An 18,502-nucleotide genomic window follows, 5' to 3' on the forward strand; every position below is an offset into this window, starting at 1 on the left:
TCTTTATATTCTTCTAAGGATTCACTCGATTCTCATTATCTCATTTCTGAAGGCTTCCCATTTTTCAGCCATCCCTTTACCAACGAACATCTGGCCCCAATCAGAAAGTTCAAATACCGCCAAAATTGGCCTTTCTCCAATTTAGGACTTCAACTTTTATATCTAGTCTATCCTTTTCCATCACTATTTTAAATCTCATAGAATTATGGTCACTGGCATCAAAGTGCTCCCCCACTGACACCTCAGTCACCTGCCCTGCCTTATTTCCTAAGATTCGGTCCAGTTTTGCACCTTCTCCAGTAGGTACACCCACATATTGAATCAGAAAATGTTCTTGTACACAGTTAACAAGTTCCTCTCCATCTAAACCCTTAATATTATAGCAGTCCCAGTCTATGTTTAGAAAGTTAAAATCCCTTACCATAACGACCTTATTGTTCTTACAGATAGCTGAGATCTCCTTACAAGTTTGTTTTTTAATTTCCCTCTGACTATTAGGAGGTCTATAATACAATCCCAATAAGGCGATCATCCCTATCTTATTTCTCAGTCCCACCCAAATAACTTCCCTGGATGTATTTCCAGGAATATCCTCCCTCAGCACAGCTGCAATGCTATCCCTTATCAAAAACACCACTCCCCCTCTTCTCTTGCCTCCCATTCTATCCTTCCTGTAGCATTTGTATTCTGGAACATTAAGTTGCCAGTCCTGCCCATCCCTGAGCCATGTTTCTGTAATTGCTGTGATATCCTAACCATGTCTTGAACTCATCTGCCTTCCCGGAGCACGCATCTCTTGTTTGTGATAAGGTTGTCAGTTCTCAAGGATGGTCCTGGATTCAAAAGAAATTAGAGACTAATGTCCAAATCATGTCCGAGTGAAAAGTTGGAGGAATACTGAAGAAAATAAAGAATAAAGAATAATACAGTGCAGGAATAGGTGCTATGGCCCACCAAGACTGTGCGATACATGGTGTGTTTCAAAACAAAACGCTTCTTGCTATTCTCTTCATTCAGTGAGATCATGGTTCATCTGCATCTGAACTCCAGCTACCTCTCTTCCGTCTCCTTTAATAGCCATATCTAATGGTTTTGGTGTCCTTTGTAATGTACTTGCCTTAGAGACTCCACTGGAATTTCACTGAGTGCCTACTGAGAGTAGGGGTTGATCTATGATGAGAAGCTCAGTAATTTGTGCCTACATATTGAAGTTGGGAAGCTCATAATCAGCTTGCTACTCCTTTCAAACCTTCCCAGTTATTCCCTAAAGGGGAGGATGTGTGCATGAAACAAAGTGAAAATAAGTCATCAAGACAGAAGGCACTCTTTTACAGCTGATCCAGTGTTCTATTAGAACACCATAGCATAGTGCAGTACCTAATGCTTTGGTTATCAATCGCACAGATAAAATCTTAAGTATTCATGCATCCACCATTGGTCCACCGTCAGTACCATGTGCAGTATCTACAAAGTGCAGCACCACAGCTCAACAAAACATCATGCACACATCTCCAGTACCCAGACGCACAAGAATATGAGACCATTGCACTTACAAATGCAATTTTCCAGAAAGATAAGTGTTTGAATGTAGAACTGAAGCCAATATTTGCACACTTTAAAGGCATTTATTTACAGAGACACACTTTACAAACATGCACCTGTTAACGTAACAAACAGTCCACTCTTCTACACTGTTCTTTTATGAAATGACACAAGGGAATCCCAGATAATGTCCACAATCTGCGTACAAGGAAATACAATGAAACTAAAGTCTACCATCTGGAATGTACCCTCTGAGCTGAACCCCATCCTGATTTAGAAACATATTGGCACTCCTTCAGTGTTGCTGGGTCAGAATCCAGCTTAGGATGGGGGTCAGTTCAAACAAAGAGAATATATATATTTAATAGTTACTAATAAACCCAGTGAAGAGTTGAGGAGAAATTGTGTTTCCCAAAACATTGTTAAAATGTGGAGCTTGCTATGGTATGGAATAGTTGAGCATGAATGCGTGAGGTAGATGAGTACACGGGGGAGAAAGGAATAGAAAGCTGTGTTGATAGTGTGAGACAGTGTTGAAGGAGGCTCTTAGATGGAGCATCAAGACCACCATTCATCTAATGGACCGACGTCCTGTTTTTGTGCTGGAAATTTTATGTAGTGTAGATTATTAACACCAAATTACCAGGTTTTGTTCCAGTGGGAGTCCCTATAGTACAAGTCTGTTCAGTCCAGTTTAGGAGCAGTTGCTGTAACATCTTTTTGTCTTCACTGCAGATGTGGATGAGTGTGAGAATGAAGATGTGTGTGGCAAGAACGCAATCTGCTATAACTCCTTGGGGAGTTACCGCTGTATCTGTCCGGCAGGATTTCAGCCAGTGTCAGAACAAACACAAGGGACCTGTACAGGTGAAGGCAATGATTGACACAGAGAGCTGCATGGAAATGATTATTGATACTGGAGATTAGGGTGGGTGTGCTTATGGAGGGTTAATGCTGCACATTTGTGGGAGAAATTAATTTGGACTCATTACGAGGCCTTGATTCCTGATGCACAGGTTGCTTCCTGATGGACCATAGATGCCTGAAACATGGGAACTTGAGCCAGAGGCCTCACCTTTGGGGCCTTGTCTGAGGAATTTCAGCCAACTGGCAATGACTGTGAGGTCAGTTCTGGGGAGGAGGGGGTCAGAACGGGCAATGGTGGGAGTTTTAGGATATTAGGAAGGTTGTGGAGCTGAAATCAAATTAAATTCATTTCTAGTTGCTGTTTGCCAAGAATCACAAGTCTGACCCTGTAAAGCAAATTTTATTTACAGGGTCTTCCCACATGTACTAAGTCCTGCTTTGACAGAATTACAGGAGTTAATGTATGTCTAAAAACTGATCTTCATTAATCTATAATTCGGACTAATATGTCAGCAGGCTTGTTACTATCGTATATGCCAGTTTGGCTCATTTATTACCACTCAGGGTCAGAAGGGCGTTGGTATGAAATACCATGCCAGGAATTGAGAGTGTAATCCAATCTGATGCTCTTTCCCTGCCAAGCCTCAGTGTTGTGCTGAGAGAGTGCTGTCCTACTGGAGGAGCATCCTTTAGCTGAGATATCAAAACTGGGCTCTATCTGCCCAGTGAGACGGGCATCCAAAATCCATAATAGAAAGATGACAAAGATTTGAACTGTGTTAGAGACAAAAAAAACTGTTGATGCTGGAATCCAAGGGAGACAGGCAGGAGCCTGGAAGAACACAGCAAGCCAGGCAGCATCAGGAGGCGCAGTAGTCGACATTTCAGGTGTAACTATCCTGATGAAAAGTTTTGAACAAATGTTGAAGCATCTCTTAACTACTTTAATTTTTACAGTGCAACCTCTCAACTGTCCCAACCCAGAAAAGCCAAACAATTCCACCCTTGAACAGGTACGTGACCCATATTGTTCCATTCTCAAGCTGACTCACTGAAAAGGTCCATCTGCTTAATGGGGTCCATTTCTTTGTACCCATGATTTTTGATTGAACATGAGCATGTATTTGAAATAGCTACAGGATGATTATAATGGTCACAGATTGTAGATTTAAAAGGTTGAGCGAAAGAAAATAACATTTTCAGCAGGTACTTTTACAGCAAACTAGCACTTCACTGTTACCTCGCGTCAGAATGTTCAAATTAAAAGAGACTTCATTTGGAAGCTTATACCCAGCTCTGATAAGGGCAACTCAACCACTAAATAATTATCAAATTTATGCTCGCCTCCCACCCCCCAACAGCCCCCCAACTTGATCCCCCACTTCATTAGTTGGTAAGCTAATCTTCCCCAGGCTGGTTCAAATTTTCTTGACCATTGGTTCAACTTTCAAATGAGATGTTAAACCCATATCTCATGTGCATCCTCAGGTCGAACCAATATCACAGTGATGTAGAGCTGCCAGTGTTTGGCTAGTAGAACAAAGTTAAAAATCACACAACACCAAGTTATAGTCCAACAGGTTTGTTTGGAAGTACTGGCTTTCGGAGCGCTAAGCTAGTATTCCAAATCAACCTGTTGGGACAATAACTTGCAGTTGTGTGATTTTTAACCAAGATCTCAGCGGTGCTTCTGTGGAGAAAGCATATGGGAGTTCCAGTCATGTCTACATCAAGATGTAGCCCTCAATTGAAACATTAAACAGTTTATCATTATCTGATTATTTGGTGTTGTTGTTTTTGGGAACTTCCTCTGTGAACATTGGCTGCCATATTTCCTAGGAGAAAGTGAGGACTACAGATACTGGAGATCAGAGTCACAAAGTGTGTCACTGGGAAAGCACAGCCAGGCAGACAGCATCCAAAGAGCAGGAGAGTCCATTTTTCAATCATAAGCTCTTCATCAGGAATGTGGGCGGGTGCCGAAAGGGGCTGAGAGATAAAGAAAAGGAGGCTGGGGATAAGACCATTCAGAAGAGAGCAGCCTTTGTTTTGGCTCTCCATCCAGCACCTTCAATATTCTCTTCCTCCACCAGTGATACACAGTGGGAGGATCGTGTACTATTAACAAGGTACACTGCAGAACTCACCAAGGATCCAACAGCAGCACCTTGGAAAATTGTCACCCCTGAGACAGGGGCAGCTGACAGCTGGAAACATCACACACCGTCCTGACATGGAATTACATTGCAGTTCCCTTGCTGTAACTGAGTCCAAATACTGGAACACACTGCACTCCTTCCCCATGAACAGCACTCCAGGTGCCTCCTACATTAGATGGACTGCAAGAATTCAAGAAAGAAGTTCACTATCACCTTCTAGAGGCAATTAGGTATGGGGAATGAATAAGAAATACTACTCTAATCAGTGACACCTACTTCGCACAAACAGATAAATTTTAAACAATTAGTTGTAAAATGTTTTTAAATGTCTGAAGGGAATTAAGGATACGACATATTTTCTGTGTTTGTTTCTTTCTTCAAAAGGTACTTGTTCACACATCCCATATCAACAAGGTACCCCAACACTGATGCCATGGACTCCCTTGGGATAGAGTTGAAGAGTGTGGCACTGGTAAAGCACAGCCAGTCAGGCAGCATCTGACGAGCAGGAGAGGTGATGTTTCAGGCATCAGCCCTTCATCAGCCCTTTCCTGATGAATGGCTTATGCCAGAAACGTCAATTCTCCTGCTCCTTGGATGCTGTCTGACTCGCTGAGCTATTGCAGCACCACACCCTCCACTATGATCTCCAGCATCTACAGTCCTCACTTTCTCCTCTGGGATAGAACCATACGTCACTATCTGGTACAATCCCAACGTTACCACTAGCAACACAAGCAATGCCACATCCCCTATTTCCAGACAATACAAAGTTGATTCTCCAGGCTTTTGCTCTTCGGACTGTTGGTTTATGGATTTCTAGGTTGACTTGTTCAGTGATGGTTATCAATAAGAGTGGGGATTTTAAACTCTTGTCTCATTCCACTGTCTAGCCAAACTGTGTGGGTGATGAGTCTCGCCTCGTAATGGAATCAGCTCGCCACTTACTTGATAAAGTCTGTCAGAATTTCAGCATCACAGACGATATCCAGGTAAGGTTTTATAGGCTCAGTGTTTTTATTTTCTCCAAACGTGACATGCTTCTGGTACTGTGTTCTATTGTACAAAGCCAGTCAGTGAAGAATGAGACTGGAGCAAATCTTAACATAGACCTACATTTATACACAGAGTGAAACAGTACAAGCATGCAGCTACAAGCTCAACCATCTATAGTTTCAGTAAATCCCTTTAATTTTTAATTCTCTTTTTTAGAATTGACCTAGTTTTCCCAATTATCTAATTAAGAGATGTTATTATGCATCTTTGGAGAAAGTGGAACTTGAGCAGAGGTCTACTGAATTTTATGTCTGCAATAAATGTTGGTTGTGAATCCTATCAGATCGAATGGATCAGTTGGAGCAACAGTTGGAGGTAATGAGGAATTTACAGGAGTTGGGGGTGTTGTGGATGGCAGTTATAGGAAGGGAGAAAAGCTGCAGATACAGTCAGGTAGATTTGTTAACTCCAAGAAAGATAGAAGAGGTAGGCGGGTAGTACAGGAGTCTTCGGTAGCTATCCCCATTTCAAACAAGTATGCTGTTTGGAAAATGTAGGGGGTGATCAACATTCAGGGGAATGGAGCATGAACAGCCAAGTTTCTGGTATCAAGAATGGCTCTAATGCAATGAGGGATACATCAGGTTCCAAGTGATCAATTGTGTTAGGGGACTCTCTAGTTCGGGGCACAGACAGATGTTTCTGCGGCTAGCAGTGAAAAATCAGAATGGTGTGTTGCCTACATGGTGCCAGGATCAAGGATGTCTCAGAGAGGGTGCAGAATGTTCTCAAAGGGGAGAGGGCCCAGCAGGAGGTCATTGTATACATTGGAACCAACAACAAGGAAGAGAAAGGGATGAGATTCTGAAGGGATTAGATTAGATTAGATTACATACAGTGTGGAAACAGGCCATTCGGCCCAACAAGTCCACACCGACCCGCCGAAGCGCAACCCACCCATACCCCTACATATACCCCTTACCTAACACTAGGGGCAATTTAGCATGGCCAATTCACCTGACCCGCACATCTTTGGACTGTGAGAGGAAACCGGAGCACCGGAGGAAACCCACGCAGACACGGGGAGAATGTGCAAACTCCACACAGTCAGTCACCTGAGGCGGGAATTGAACCCAGGTCCCTGGCGCTGTGAGGCAGCAGTGCTAACCACTGTGCCACCGTGCCGCCCTATAAAGAGAGAGAATAAAGAATGTTCAGCAGGAATTTAGAATTTAGAAAAGATGTCCTCGATGATAGTAATATCTGGTATACTCCCGGTGCTGGTATATGGGAGAATGATTCACATTTTTGGATCAGTGGAATCTATACAAGAAGTATGAATTGCACCTGAATTGGAAGGGAACTAATATATTGGCAGGGAGATTTGCTAGAGCTGCTCTGGAAGATTTAAACTAGTAGGGAGGCGAGATGGGATCCAGGGAGATACTGAGGAAAGAGATCAATCTGAGACTGGTACAGTTGAGAAAAGAAGCAAGTCACTCAGTCAGAGCAGGCAGGAACAAACCAGAGAACAAGATAGGACTGATAAATTAAACTGCATTTACTTAAATGCAAGAGGCCTAACAGGGAAGGCAGATGAGCTCAGGGCATGATCAGGAACATGGGACTGGGATATCATAGCAATAACAGGAACGTGGCTCAGAGATGGGCAGGACTGGCAGCTTGTTCGAGGATACAAATGCTACAGGAAGGATAGAAAGGGAAGCAAGCGAGGAGGAGGAGTATTTGATAAGAGACCGCATTACAGCTGTACTTAGGGAGTATATTCCTGGAAATGCATCCAGGGAAGGTATTTGGGGGTGAGCTAAGAAATAAGAAAGGGATGATCACCTCATTGGGATTGTAATATAGATCCCCTAATAGCTAACAGGGAATTGAGAAACAAATTTGTGAAGAGATTTCAGTTATCTCTAAAAATAACAGGGTGGTTATAGTAGGGGGTTTTAACTTTCCAAACATAGACTGCGACTGCCATAGTGTTCAGAATTTAGATGGAGAGGAATTTGTTAAGGGTGTACGAGAAAATGTTCTGAGTCAGTATGTGGATGTACCTATTAGAGAAGGTGCAAAACTTGACCTACTCTTGGGAAATAAGGCAGGGCAGGTGACTGAGGTGTCAGTGAGGGAGCAGTTTGGGGCCAGCGACCATAATTCTATTAGTTTCAACATTGTGTTGGAAAAGGATAAATCAGATATATAAGTTGAAGTTCTAAATTGGAGGAAGGCTAATTTTGACGGTATTAGGCAAGAACTTTCAAAAGCTGATTGGAGGCACATGTTCGCACATAAAAAGGATGGCTGGAAAATGGGAAGCCTTCAGAAATGAGATAAGAGAGCCCAGAGACCGTATGTGCCTGTTCAGGTGAAAGTAAAGGCTGGTAGGCATTGGAAATGCTGAATGACTAGAGAAATTGGGGGTTTGGTTAAGAAAAAGAAGGAAGCATATGTCAGGTATAGACAGGAAAAATCGAGTGAGTCCTTGGAAGAGTATAAAGGCAGTTGGAATATACTTAAGAGGGAAATCAGGAGGGCAAAAAAGGGACATGAGATAGCTTTGGCACAAAGGGTTAAGGAGAATCCAAAGGGTTTTTACAAATACATTAAGGATAAAAGGGTAAGTAGAGAGCGAACAGGGCCCTTCAAAGATCAGCAAAGCAGCCTTTGTGTGGAGCCACAGGAGATGGGGAGATAGTAAATGAGTAATTTGCATCAGTGTTTACTGTGGAGAAGAACATGGAAGATATTGAATGTAGGAAAATAGATGGTGATATCTTGAAAAATGTCCAGATTACAGAGGACAAAGTGCTAGATATCTTGAAATGGATAAAGGTGGATAACTCCCCAGGACCTGATCAGGTGTACCCTCGAACTCTGTGGGAAGCAAAGGAAGTGATTGCTGGGCCGCTTACTGAGATATTTGAACCATTGATAGACACAGATGAGGTGCCAGATGACTAGAGGTTGGCTAATGTGGTACCATTATTTAAGAAAGGTGATAAGGAAAATCCAGGGAACTATAGGCTGGTGAGCATGACGCCGGTAGTGGGCAAGTTGTTGGAAGGAATCCTGAGGGACAGGATTTACATGTATTTGGAAAGTCAAGGACTGGTTAGGTATAGTCAACATGGCTTTGTGTGTGGGAAATCATGTTTCACAAACTTGATTGAGTTTTTGAAAAAGTAATAAAGAGGATTGATGAGAGCAGAGCAGTTGACATGATCTATATTCAGTAAGGCATTCGACAAGGTTCACCATGGGAGGTTGGTTAGCAAGGTTAGATCTCGTGGAATGCAGGGAGAACTAGCCATTTGGATATAGAACCGGCTTGGAGGTAGAAGACAGAGGATGGTGGTGGAGGGTTGCTTTTCAGACTGGTGGCCTGTGACCATTGGAGTGTTACTAGGATTGATGCTGGATCCACTACGTTTCATCATTTATAAAAGTGATTTGCATATGAACATAGGAGGTATAGTTAAGTTTGTAGATGACACCAAAATTGGAGGTGTAGTGGGAAGCGAAGAAGGTTACCTCAGATTACAATGAGATCTTGATCAGATGGGCCAATGGGCTGAGGAGTGGCAGATGGAGTTTAATTTAGATAAATGCGAGGTGCTGCATTTTGGGAAAGTAAATCTTAGCGGGACTTATACGCTTAATGGTAAGTGTATATGGGAGTGTTGCTGAACAAAGAGACCTTGGTGTGCAGGTTCATAGCTCCTACAAAGTGGAATCACAAGTAAATAGGATCGTGAAGAAGGCATTTGGTATGCTTTCCTTTATTGGTCAGAGCATTGAGTACAGGGGTTGGGAATCTTCTTGCTCATGTAACATGACATTCGAAGATGGTCCAAAGATCTTGAGACATTAATTCTTTATTCCATTGCCATCAAGTCACAACAAAAGTGAAGGGAAATTAAGGTTAATTGAGGAAGTATTTACATGGAATGAAGCCTATGGTTTACAATGAGTTGAGAAATACTTTGTCTGACTGCTCCTTCTCATTCAGCCTCCTTTCCCCAAAGAGACTTCTTTTTTCCAGAGAGGGTCTGTTTGACTACTCCAGATACCAATCTTACTTTTGCCTCCAGCCTTGGCACAAATGGCATCGCTTCCTTGCTCAGCGCCCTCCCTCCAAATCGCCACCTTCCATTACAATAACTTTGTATGATTCATGTACAAGGGGATTGAGATCACTTTGTACTGCAACATCATATGATACTTCTGTATTCAAATGATGTTCTGAATTTTTATTCTTTCTGCCAAAGTGGGCAATCAGATGTTTTCCCACATTGGTCTCCATCTGCCAATTGTTTTGCCAATTTCCTTTACCGATCTGTATCCCTTTGCAGACTCTTTGCATCCTCTTCAACTTGCTTTCCTATGTATATTTTACTCTTTCATGGAGGGTGGGCATTGTTGACGAGATCAGTAATGATTTCTCTTCCTCAATTGCCTTGAAACTGAGGCCATATTTTGAGGTGGTACAGACTAGATGGGCTGAAAAGCCTCTTCCATACTGTAGGATTCCATGGTTCGGGGGCAGTTAAGAGTCAACTACATGGCTGTGGGTCTGGAATCACGTAGGCCAGACTGGGTGAAGGTGGCATGTCTCCTTCCTGAAAGGACATTGATGAACGTGCTTGGTCTTTACAACAGTCGGTATCATTTCATGGTACCTTTGTCTCACAAGCCATTTTGGCAACAATGAATTTCATTCCCCACTTTAAAACACAACTTAAACTCTATTTCTTTGATCAAGCTTGAAGTAACAATGTGATTAATGTGAACTGGTATCATAATCCTCTGTTTGTGATGATCTATATGCTTTGGGGAAAGAAGCCTAAACTTTATGCTAGGCTGATGGCCCCTTCACAAACTCCACCCTTCTGAAGGGAGAGTGGATCTTTTAATATGAATATGGGTTTGATATTCCATGGGATGTTCATATTTAATGGATATGTCATGTACGTTCATTGCATAGCCCATAAGAACCTCCAGGCATAGTGGACGAACCAATGTGGAAAGCTGGTATAAAGAGGACCATTGTAAAGGCAGAAGCATTCAAATTACAGATTGAAAGTTAGGCAGGATCTGGGTGATGTGTGCCAATGGTAGAACAGTGTGGGCTCCATATGATTGCAGGCCCACATCAGTGGGATTGATGCTGAGCTGCATTCTGGAATGGGCTTAGGAAGCCTTTCAGTTGAAAGGTAATAAATAACGGCAATTTGCAATACGGTCAAGACAGGAGATTGGCTCCAGGTAATAGAAGTGCTGCTAAATGGGCTGAATTTCCTCCTTTGGCATTGTCAAAGTTCTGTGATTCTATGAAAATGTTTACTGTGGCTGTTTCTTTTATTTCAAATTGCCACTCACTGCTGTTTTGATATCTTTCAGCAAATAGTAAGAGAAAGGAGCGTTACTCTAATTTATTGAGGCAGATAATTGAAAGTTACAGGCAGAAGGGGGTGGAAGCTAGAAACAGGGAGCAAGCGAGAGGAAAGGAAGGTTCCAAGACAATCACAGTGAAGGGAGTGTGGGAGACGGAAGACAGAAAACAAAAGAAATTGAGGAGGAAGGAGGAGAAGATGGTTCAGAGAGAAAGGGAATGAGAGAAAATGAAAATAAGAAGAGAAAACAACAGACCCATTAGTTCAAGAAGCCTTTTTCTTTCTATCTTTAGGCCATCGCAAACTTTACAAATGGTCTCCTCAGTAGGAATTCACGGCTACAGAACATGACGACCACTCAACGGTTAAATGTAGCAGCAACCATCTTGGATCTCTTAGAGAATATGGCAATGGCTGTTGCATTGACTTTGTCCAGAGGGGAAACAAAGTCAATCTCAGAAGACTCTTTCGGTAAAATATTACTCAGTATAAATGCTAACCCTTGAGATGTCAAATTGACACAGAGGGCATCTTTTAGTAAAAGGAAAGGTTGTTTATTTCTGGTTTTATGGTCAGCACTATCTAAGCCAATTGGCACTTTACTAAAAGAAATGTGTCAATTAAAATGGCGACATCTGATTAAAAATTTCAAACAATATTTCATAAAATTGTTTTGACAAACATGTAGAAACATTATTGTCCATGATGCTGTGCCATAGGGTTGAGCAAGTTCCTAAATTATATTTGATAATTACATTTCCACAGAATGAGGGCTAAGAAAATTGATATCAATCTAGGTTCCTGTTTCTGTGCATGAGGCCAGAGGATATAGAAACAGAATTAAGCCATTCCTGCCTTCTTCCTGTAACCTTTTGTTACAGACCAGACCAGACCCCCTTCAAACATTTCAAGAAAGCAGCCTGGAGCGAAACTTTGCTCGTTGTTTTAAGCAGGTGTAATGCGGATATTCCAGGAGTGATGCAGATGGCCCAACCGCTTAGTTTTAAACAAGCAGAGTTAATTTGCAAGATTACCAAATGAAACATAAACAAAAGAGAACGGAATATAGAATAACTTAACCAATCTGAAAACCCAACAGACTATTCCAACTTAATGATGCTATTCCAACTATTTGCAACAATCTCCGTTAACACCCCTTGGCACAAAAAGTAAAATCAGATGCAGGGTCTTACAGGAGAGAGAGAAATGGCAGAGAGATTCAGAATGGAACACCTTCTTCCATCTATCAGTTTCTTGGACCAACAGCCTCAAAACTGACTGACTGCTTTCCCCAGAACAGCCAGACTGCTAAAACCCAAACTAAACCAAACTGGCTACTCCCCTTTCATTGTACAAGTGGGTTTTTAAATTTGAAAGTTTTTTGCCTGTGGCAGTATCTATTCGGTATAATCAAATTGGCCCTAAAACCCATCGAAGCCAAACTTCTCAGCAACTCTGCATTTATGACAGCTCTGAGAAAAAAAAGGACAACATAGCCTTGTTAAAGGGACAGCATCATCACATTTTGATCTCCTTACTATTCTGGAATCTATTTATTTCTGACTTAAAGATACTCAATGACTTAGCCTCCATAGCCATCTGTGTCAGTGAGTTGAGCAGATTCACCACTCTCTGGCTGAAGAAATTCCTCCTCATTTCAGTTCTAAAAGGTCATCCCTTCAGTCCGAGGCTGCGTGCTCGGGTCCAAGTCTCTCTGACTGGTAAAAATACCTTCTCCACACCGCTCCATAGAATCATATACATATAACCCCTTCAGTGTGGAAACAGGCCAGTCAGCCCAACAATTCCACACCACTCCTCTGTTCGGCACCAACATCGAAGGCCGAAGGGCCTGTTCTGCGCTGTATTGTTCTATGTTCTAAGAACATCTGAACTAGATTCAACCCTTACCCTTTCCCTGTAACCCTGCATTCTCCATGACTAATATACCTGATCTACACATCCCTAAAGACTACAGGCCAATTCACTTAACCTGCACACCTTTGGACTGTGGGAGGAAACCAAAGAACCCAATGGAAACTCACTTTCACCCGGGGAGAATGTGCATATTCCATATAGACAGTGCCCAAGGGTGGAATCAAATGCGTGTCCCTGGCGCTGCGAAGCAGCAATGCTAACCACTGAGCCACCATGCCACCCACTCTATCTCGTGCTCTCAGGATTCAGGAAGTTTCAATGATCTCACCCCTCATCCTTTCAAATTCAACAGTGTCAATTGTTGGGAAAGTGATGGTGTGTGAACATTGATTGAGAGCAGGTTTCTATCTCCTGTGCTGTGCTCAGCGTTTGCACTGTTCCTTCTGGGTCTCAGTGGGTAATTTTAATGCCTCATAGTCAGAAGATCAGGGTCATGTCTCACTGACACAGGATTGTGGAGGATGATTCCACAACAGTACTGAGGGAGCATTACACTGCCAAAGACTTTCATATAAAACATGAAGTCAAGATTCCTTGAGACTGTTAAGCAACTGCTGCCCAATTGCAGAATCACATTGAGCAATAGACTTTTTGTTTTGGGTTTTGCAAATGTAAGCTATTTGGGTGAGGTCTGTATCACCAATAGGAGGAACATCCTGTTTGATTCAATCAACTACTTGCTGAGATGTGTAGGCTATATGCCAAATTCTACACTGACATTGAAATTCAAACATAACATTGTTCAGTTGGCTGCTGGGTGAAATGTCCAGAATGTGCTAATAGTTATGCCAATAACCATTGTAAGATAGTGAGTAGGCCTTGCAACGTAGCTCATTTACTTGAGCGAGAAGCAACATACATTCGTGGACAGTGATACATTCCCCACAAACAAAGGGATATGTTCGACAACAAACACAGAGAGTGCTGGAGAAACTCAATAGGTTTTGTGAAGTGAGAAAGAGTTTATGCTTCGAATCGGATATGATTCTCTTTCAGAAATAATGAGCTTACTGTCTCAGGCTGAGGGGGCAAAGTGCAGAATGACAATGCAGGGAGGCTATGAGTATCTAGGTATGCTCAGAATGAATCATGAAATAACATCAAAGACATGTAAATCTGTGAGAGAGAAAGAGGCATGGGGTTTCCAAAGGCACTGCATCCTTCACAAGGACTTGTCTTTAATTTCAGCTGGCAAGATCCAGGTGTTTGGTAATCAAAATATGCCAGGTGACTTGGCAAGAATCGAGATCCAGAATAACACCATGGAGATAAACTGGAGAACGGTCATGGGAGCAAAGAACTCTGGTAAATGTTTAGTTTCTTTTGCAACCAAATTTGTATTTTCCAACACTGTGTGTTTAAAATAGTTTCTCCTCTCTTCCTTCTTTCCCTTCAGGGAGTTTGTCTCCTGAGGAGATAGATCAATCCTCATTGGAGCACAGAAGAATGAGCGGTAATAATTCTGAAACATGTAGGGACTTGACTGGACAGACCGATTCCCCTTGTAGGGAAATCGAGAACTAAAGATAATGTCATCATTGTCCTACCAGACCACAGGCTAACTGTCTTATTAGAGAGAAGTGACAGCTGCTGTTTGAAATTGTGAGTCATCACACCTTAGACAAGGGGAGAGATTGAGAAGGAATGACATTCGTGATAACCTCAGTTAATGCAGTAATTAAATCTACATTGTTGACATTACTCTGCATCCAACCAACTGTGGGATGCATTGGCCTGGTGGTATTATTGCTGGGTTGTTAATCCAGAGACCCAGGTAATGTTCTGTGGACCCGAGTTCAATCTTGCCCTGACAAATGGTGGAATTTGACTCCAACAAAGATTTGGAATTAAGAGTCTGATGGTGACCTGAATCTATTGTTGATTGTTGGGGAAAAACTCATTGTTGGTTGGTTCACTAATGTCCTACAAGGAAGAAAACTGCCCTCCTTCCCTGATCTGGTCTTCATGTTACTCCAGACACATAGCAACGTGTTTTTGACTCTTAAATGTCCTTGAGCAATGAGGGATAAGCAAAACATGAAGACCTAGACAATGACACCCTCATCCTGGGAATGAATAAAATAAACTGGGCAAACTAACCCCATTCATCTCGAACTAGGGGCCGCAGGTCTCCCATTGAGAAGGGAGTGGATGAGGTGTCTCTTCTCTCAGATGATCATTAGTTTTTAGATTTCCCTTCTCCAATGAAAAGTGGAGGTGGGTCATTACTTAAGGACAGAGGTTTGATTGTCAAAGGTCATTGGGGGATGAGGAGGAGACAGGCTGGAAAGTGGAGTTAAGGTCACAATTAGGTCAGCTGCAAATCTATTGACTGAGAGATATGCTTCAATGGGCTGAATGGTCTATTCCTGCTCAATAAGACGATGAGACGCGGGTACAGACATTAGGCCATTCAGCCCATTGATTCTGCTACGCCATTCCATCATGGCTGATAAGTTTCTCAACTGCTTTGATCCCCTTGATACTCAAGAATTTATCTATCTCAGTCTTAAATATATCAGTCCTGAAGAAGGGCTCATGCCCGAAACATCGATTCTCCTGCTCTTTGGATGCTGCCTGACCTGCTGCGCTTTTCCAGCAACACATTTTCAGCAGCAATCTTAAATATACTCAATGACCTGGACTCCACAGCTTTCTGTGGCAATAAATTCCATAGATTCTGGCCAAAGAAGTTTTTTGTGATCTCCTTCTAAAGGGACTTCCCTTTACTCTAAGGATATGCTGTAGGACACACTGTTGGTTTATCAGTGAGAGGTACAGGATTAAATATGTGTAATTTTTCTGTAAGTGTTGTATCTCCAGAAGTAGTCTCTCCTACCAATGGAAACTTCTTCCCAACATCTGTTTTGTCCATGCCATTCAGTATTCTGTAAGTTTTAATTAGATCACCCCTCATCCTTCTTAACTTTATCAAATATAAACCCAGAATTCCCAAACATTCCTCATGTGCTTTAAGTTGTGCATTTGGCTTCAAAATTGTATCTTGGTCTTGAGAAACGGTGAGAGTGGGAATTCTTCTGTGGAGGCCAGTTAGAGTCAACACCATTGCACTGTGGGTATTCCAGCTGTTTGACGGCTGAGATGGGGTGAGGACTAAAGAAGTGAAAGGTTATTAGTGGTCAGGGATTTGCTAGTAAGGGAGCACACAGACGCTTTTTGGCTGGAGACAAGATTCCAGATGACACATCTTCTCCTGAGTGCCTGGGTCAAGGATGTCATGAAATGGCTGAAAGGAATTCTGAAGGGAGGATGAACCGCCAGAGATCATAATCCACATCATGACCAATGGCATCGGAAGAAAAAAATGAGTCATGCAAACAGACTTTAGGGGTTAGGTAAGAAACTGAAAAGCAAGACTTCAAGATAGTAATCTCTGGGTTCTTCCCAATGGCACACAGTTACCCCGTGAGTATAAGAATTGAAGGATCAAGCAGATGATTGCATGGCTGGAGAACTGATGGAGGAGGGAGGGCTTTAGATTCCTGAGGCATGGAGACTGTTTCTGGGAGGGGTCTGCTAATGCTTTTAATGGTGAATTTAAATTAGATTGGCAAGGAGATGGGATCCTGACAAGCAGCTTTTGAACAAGGGGAGAGATAAGGGGATTAAAATATTATTGGGTGAGTCTGGAAGGTCGAGGAAACTGGCTGCTTAGGAAAGGACCCAGACAGCAACGAAAAGTGTTCAGCAACGCCAAGTGGAATATATTTTGATGCAAGGAGACTGAAGAATAAGACAGACAGATACATTGAGGGCACAGACAGGCAGGTGGGAGTTTGACATCATGCTATAATTTCACTGAAGGATGGACAGGATTGGCAGCTCAACGTTTCTGGTGATTAGGTATTTCGACAAGAGAGAGAAGGATAAAAGGGGAAGGGGATTGCAATGTTTATGAAGGAATCAGCGATATCAGTGGGGAGGGATTATATTGTGGAAGGATCATCAAATAAGGTATTTGGCTCGAAGTAAAAAGCACTACAAGGGTAAACACACTGTTAGTGTGTCAGTGAGAAGTACAGGATTAAATATGTTTAATTTAGCTGTTAGTATTGTATCTCCAGAAGTAGATCATCATTAGTCTGTGTCTCCCTCTATGTGGAAGCTCTGTGATGTTCAGAGAGAGAGAGAGAGCTCCTATTGTAAAGGCAGTTCCCAACTGGGGAGACATCCAGTTTCACTCACTATGAATGAAGTCTGTCCCTGAGTAATTTAATCTATATTTTTGTGCATAAAGTGCATAAAACTAGCAGTCACATCCAACACCCAAGTCGCATTTGTAATATTCTATAACTTGTCAGTAAGTGATAAGTTCATCACAGCATTAGTTTATCACATGAATTGATATTTACTGAATATAGGTTACCTGCTGATTATCTCATTGGTGTTTGTTGAAATTTCTGCATATATTGGCTGACGTGATTCCAATGACTGTACTTCAAAAGTATTTAATTGGCTGCAGAGTGTTTTTGGAAATCCTGATATAATGAAAGGTGCTGTCTAAATTAAAGTCCACATATATGCTTGTGAGCTCTTGTGGCAATAAATCAATGCTGGTAGAAACTTTCCCACCTCTTCCCATGCAGTACAAACTATTGTTTCCTCTGAGATTTGGTATTCTTGCAATTCTGTCCTGATGAATGCAAGGCATAAACCTCTGAATATTTCTACTTGTTCAGCCATATCCAGCTTCTGTGCTGCTAAGCAACTCATATGTTTTTTTTGCAATATTTAAAATTGCCTTGCTTTAACATTTGGATCAATTCTACAATCCATCATTGGAGTGGACACAATGAGCTGTGGAATTGGATTTATAGCTAGATCAACTGCTGTTGCCAAATTATTTCAGATGACTTGACACTCACCCAAAGTCCAAATCACTTTGCTCCCCCAGACTTTGCTGCAGTCTCCTTCTTTGTATTCAGCGACATGGAATCCATTTTGAACAGCGAGATCCATAAAGATGGCATCAAGCAGTTGGAAGCAACTGAAGGAACAGGCTGGTTAAACTCCAAAGTGGTAACAGCCAGAATCAGTAACAAAGCAGCCAGCCACAACCTGACAGAAATGGTCAATTTTACACTGAAACTCAACCAGGTTTGTAAGGGTGACTTTCAGGCTTGTCATGCAACAGGAACTGCAATGGTTCAAGATGAACGATTGGACAGCATAGAGAGCTCTTTTACCTATGTCTAACCCGGTGCTGTTGCTTTCCTGGGAGTCTTTGACTGGGACAGTATAGAGGGAGCGTTGCTCTGTATCTAATCCTGTATGTCCGTGTCCTGAGATGTTTTATGGGGCAGTGTGGAGAAAGACTTACTCTGTATCTAACCCTATACTGTCCTTATCTGGAAGGTTTTTGATGGGGACAGTGTAGAGGGAGATTTTGCTTCCATAATGGTATGAAACATGTTCTTACGTTTTAAGTTCCTGTCTCGAGGAGGTTACTGTGTCCTCATTGTCTGGTTGCTTTCTGTATGGCTGCAGTTCAGAGAGCTGGGGATATTTAAATCTGTGGTAGGTGCACGCTGTTTAACGAGGTTTGTTCCTTCATGCAGGATATCAAAG

At 42.2% G+C, this 18,502-nt stretch overlaps 1 protein-coding gene across 1 annotated transcript in view; it reads left to right on the top strand.

Moving 5' to 3' along the window:
* LOC132835871 (adhesion G protein-coupled receptor E2-like) overlaps positions 1-18,130 on the top strand; it is a 28,613-nt gene extending 10,483 nt beyond the window's left edge. The window contains exons 4-9 of the mRNA XM_060854969.1: positions 2,278-2,409; positions 3,367-3,422; positions 5,462-5,560; positions 11,269-11,446; positions 14,102-14,218; positions 17,784-18,130. Of these exons, the coding sequence (XP_060710952.1) occupies positions 2,278-2,409; positions 3,367-3,422; positions 5,462-5,560; positions 11,269-11,446; positions 14,102-14,218; positions 17,784-18,130 (929 nt within the window). The remainder of the gene's footprint in view (positions 1-2,277; positions 2,410-3,366; positions 3,423-5,461; positions 5,561-11,268; positions 11,447-14,101; positions 14,219-17,783) is intronic.
* Positions 18,131-18,502: the final 372 nt, after the last annotated feature.

This window comes from Hemiscyllium ocellatum, chromosome 45, assembly GCF_020745735.1.
Source record: "Hemiscyllium ocellatum isolate sHemOce1 chromosome 45, sHemOce1.pat.X.cur, whole genome shotgun sequence".
Lineage (NCBI taxonomy): Eukaryota > Metazoa > Chordata > Chondrichthyes > Orectolobiformes > Hemiscylliidae > Hemiscyllium > Hemiscyllium ocellatum.